The 4,642-nt window shown below is 36.9% G+C and overlaps 1 protein-coding gene across 1 annotated transcript; it reads right to left on the bottom strand.

Annotated features, from left to right (window-relative positions):
• Positions 1-325: 325 nt before the first annotated feature.
• Positions 326-913, bottom strand: LOC134254581 (uncharacterized). The gene has a single exon (XM_062737109.1). It carries the CDS (start codon positions 911-913, stop codon positions 326-328), a length of 588 nt encoding a protein of 195 aa, XP_062593093.1.
• Positions 914-4,642: the final 3,729 nt, after the last annotated feature.

The raw sequence follows: 4,642 nt of genomic DNA, 5'->3' as shown, positions 1-4,642 counted from the left end.
TCTGTAGAACCAGAGTAACGGACAACTTTTGAGTTCCCATCACCATCACTATACATGGTAATCAGGAGATCACCAGAAGAACTTATGCAGACACCCATAGGTTTCCAAGCCTGTAGTTTGCTCACAGTCGTGATATTCATCCTCCTCACAATGTTCACAGATCTGTCATTTTCATCAGTATAAACTAGATCCCCTCTTTTTGTTACTGCTGTATAAATAGGCTCGTTCCCTGACTTAGTATGAATTGACCAAAGCAGTGTACCTCAATTAATGCTAAAGAGTTTCATGCTGCTGCCACCGCCACTTGTCCAAATGTGTTCATCTCTCAGACAGGCCACATTGCATATTTTCCATAACTTGACTCTATCGTGGTGATAGTCACAGGTTCATCAAATAACTTCTTGACTGGAGGAGAGCATCCAGCTTGTGGTGATATCTGTTTTATCTCGCTGTTGTAGCTTTGTTCCTTTGAAGAAAGAGATAGAGTTGATAATTTCCCAAAAAGTTGATGGAATTGTTCTTCCTGAAATTTCATTGGAGTAAAAATTGGAAATGATGCATCAACTTTCGGTGGAAGTTTCCTGAATTTTGTAATTGTGTTTTTGTGGTGGGTAAATAGAGAGATTTCATTTGATTCTTGAAGTTTGGCTAGTTTTCTGATTTCATCATCAATGTCTGAAATTCTCTGATTTATTTCAGCTCTGTGTTTCTCAAAGGCAGCTTTGTGTATAACCTTCATGTTGTCTACTTCTGTTTTAAGTTTCTTGACAAGTTTGTCAATTTTTCTGTGGCACTCCTCTCCATGTTTTGTAATTACTGTTGAGATACTGTCATATCCTTGATCTAACTGAATAATTCTCTTTTCCACATCAGAGGCAATGTCTTTGTAGGTTGGATAGATGCTCTTTCTCATTTCTTCATTTTCTCTTTCAATTTCAACTTCCTTTGTATTGTAAGTCGCAAATATTTCAAGAATGTTATGACCTGAATGATTTTTAGAGACGATGCAGGCAGATTGATATTCTATTCAGTGACTTTAATATGAAGGTTGTTCGGATAGATCTTGGACAAGTCAATCGTCATTATACTTTCGTTCAAGATTTTTAAAATTAGCATGTATCATATGTAAAAAAAACTATTTTGTTGGAGTGTGAAGTTTCTGTCCATGTACTTTAATAGAAAGTTACATATATATGTATATTTTTATTAAATTTTGAAAATGGACACGTTTTTGACTACCGTTATAGAGATACCATCATGAGGTTCTCAAAAGTAATCCCCTAGCATTATGAGCGTTTTTTTCTTCCGCATTTTTTTCAACATAACATAAGTTGAACATACGTTCAACATAAAATCTTAAACTTTCTTAGTTTGTGCTCTGTGGTCTTCTACGTCATTTTTTTTAATGATTACTCTCTATCTTCTGAAGTAAATTTCTTTTCAATGAATCATATAAAAAATCATAATTTAGAATATAAGGTGATGTAACAATTCAAAATTTAGACGTCTAAAAGCCCTGGGCAAATTTCAACCAAACTTGGCACAAGTATCTTTGGGTTAAGGGATTTAAGTTTTACTAAAGATTCAAGTACCCTCTCTACCGTCTTTCTGTATTAACAGTGTCCTGAGTGTGGTTAGGAGAACTGTTAAGGACATACAGATAACTGTACTGGAGGCCCTGTCTAATCCCCCTGTTGTACCACCTCTACTGAATTTCTGTATTTACAGTGCCCTGAGTGTGGTTAGGAGAACTGCTAAGGACATACAGATTACTGTATTGAAGGCTCTGTCTAATGTCCCTGTTGTACCCTTTCTACTGACTTTCTGTATTTACAAAGTGCCCTGAGAGTGGTTTTTAGAACTGTTAAGGACATACAGACAACAGTACTGGAGGCTCTGTCTAATGTCCCTATTGTACCCTCTCTACTGTCTTTCCGTATTTACAGTGCCCTGAGTATGGTTAGGAGAACTGTTAAGGACATACAGACAGCAGTACTGGAGGCTCTGTCTAATATCCCTGCTGTACCCTCTCTACTGTCTTTCTGTATTTACAGTGCCCTGAGTATGGTTAGGAGGACTGTTAAGGACATACAGACAGCAGTACTGGAGGCTCTGTCTAATGCCCCAGTTGTTCCTTCTCTGCTGTCTTTATGTATTTACAGTGCCCTGAGTATGGTTAGGAGGACTGTTAAGGACATACAGACAGCAGTACTGGAGGCTCTGTGTAATGCCCCTGTTGTACCCTCTCTACTGTCTTTCTGTATTTACAGTGCCCTGAGTATGGTTAGGAGGACTGTTAAGGACATACAGACAGCAGTACTGGAGGCTCTGTCTAATGCCCCTGTTGTACCCTCTCTACTGTCTTTCTGTATTTACAGTGCCCTCAGCGTGGTTAGGAGGACTGTTAAGGACATACAGACAGCAGTACTGGAGGCTCTGTCTAATGCCCCTGTTGTACCCTCTCTACTGTCTTTCTGTATTTACAGTGCCCTGAGTGTGGTTATAACTGTAAACGACATACAGTCAGCAGTACTGAAAGCTCTGTCTAATGCCCCTATTGTATCCTCTATAATGTCCTTCTGTATTTAAAGTGCCCTGAGTGTAGTTAGGAGAACTGTTAAGGACATACAGACAACAGTACTGGAGGCTCTGTGTAATGCCCCTGTTGTACCCTCTCTACTGTCTTTCTGTATTTACAGTGCCCTGAGTGTGGTTAGGAGAACTGTTAAGGACATACAGACAACTGTACTGGAGGCTCTGTCTAATGCCTCTGTTGTACCCTCTCTACTGTCTTTCTGTATTTACAAAGTGCCCTGAGTGTGGTTTTTAGAACTTTTAAGGACATACAGACAGCAGTACTGGAGGCTCTGTCTAATGTCCCTGTTGTACCCTCTCTACTGTCTTTCTGTATTTACAGTGCCCTGAGTATGGTTAGGAGAACTGTTAAGGACATACAGACAGCAGTACTTGAGGCTCTGTCTAATATCCCTGTTGTACCCTCTCTACTGTCTTTCTGTATTTACAGTGCCCTGAGTGTGGTTAGGAGAACTGTTAAGGACATACAGACAGCAGTACTGGAGGGTCTGTCTAATGCCCCTATTGTACCCTCTCTACAGTCTTTCTGTATTTACAGTGCCCTGAGTATGGTTTTTAGAACTTTTAAGGACATACAGACAGCAGTATTGGGGGCTCTGTCTAATGTCCCTGTTGTACCCTCTCTACTGTCTTTCCTGTATTTACAGTGTCCTGGGTGTGGTTAGGAGAACTATTAAGTACATACAGACAGCAGTATTGGAGGGTCTGTCTAATGCCCCTGTTGTACCCTCTTAACTGTCTTTCCTGTATTTACAGTGTCCTGGGTGTGGTTAGGAGAACTATTAAGTACATACAGACAGCAGTATTGGAGGGTCTGTCTAATGCCCCTGTTGTACCCTCTTAACTGTCTTTCCTGTATTTACAGTGCCCTGAGTGTGGTCAGGAGAACTATTAAGTACAGACAGACAGCAGTACTGGAGGCTCTGTCTAATGCTCGCGTTGTGCCCTCTCTAGTGCGTTTCTTTTTGTTTTAATCAAAGATTAATTGACTAAATTGGATACTGGTGCTCAAAAAATAATTATGCAGGAATATTGTATCAAATTTTATTGTAAAATCAAAGTTGACATTGTTAAGTTATGATTACCACCTTATTACTGTGTTCATTACAATGAAGTAATTGGGCAAATAAAGATAACATTGCCACATGCATACTTAAAGCTTATATTGTAACTTGTACAGGTTGCCCAGTAGAACTCAGAATAAATACACTGTGATTACTTTTCAGTAAATTTGCTTCAGTTTTTTTAAAGATATACACGTACCATGACAAGTGAAAGTTACCGTTTTCTCAAACTAATTTTTTTTTATTTCAAGAGTCATGGTTTGTTACCAAGACACAAATGGCCATAGCCTTAATTTCTTTCTTTTTGCATGTACATGTATCTTTTAAGACTATATTCTCTTGAAAGTTGAACTTCAGAATGCATGACTTTTCTACACATTATAAATTTAAACTATATAAAAAATAAGGTAGTTATTCATTTTAAACTGATAGTAAAATAAAAATTTAAATAACAAAGCTATTTAATTATCTTATTTTTTCAAAGTGTATAATAATAAAAGCTAATTCATTTAAAATTATGTAATTGATGTAAATATTACATGCCATATAAAACTTATGTAAATTTGTTAATAAACGAATATTGCAGTATCAGTAGGTGCTGATTTGATATGATATCGTATATCTACTATATATATTTAAAAAGTCCCTCACTTCTTCTGTTTTCACCCCATTTGGAATTCTTCTAATTTGTCCAAGATTTTGTGTCCCCAGAGTTAAAAAATGCCACTGGATTTATTAATTGATAAAAAATTACATTAACAATCCAAGAATTGCTGAAAACCAACATACAATACATGTAATTTACTTTCTGATTGTTCCATATAAAGTCAATCAAATCTCTTTATGAACATGGCAGATATGTGATGATTATTACATGTACCATAAAGCTATGTCCACTAACAGATAAAGTATTTAATATAATAATATAAAAAATGAAAATAAAACAACATTATTTTAAAGGTGGACTGGTGTACTCTTAAAAA

This window comes from Saccostrea cucullata, unplaced genomic scaffold (genome assembly GCF_032062105.1).
Source record: "Saccostrea cucullata isolate Sc308-1 unplaced genomic scaffold, CSIRO_AGI_Scuc_v1 ctg354, whole genome shotgun sequence".
Lineage (NCBI taxonomy): Eukaryota > Metazoa > Mollusca > Bivalvia > Ostreida > Ostreidae > Saccostrea > Saccostrea cuccullata.
The sequence above is the reverse complement of the archived record's forward strand: the minus strand, read 5'-3'. Positions and strand labels throughout refer to the sequence as shown.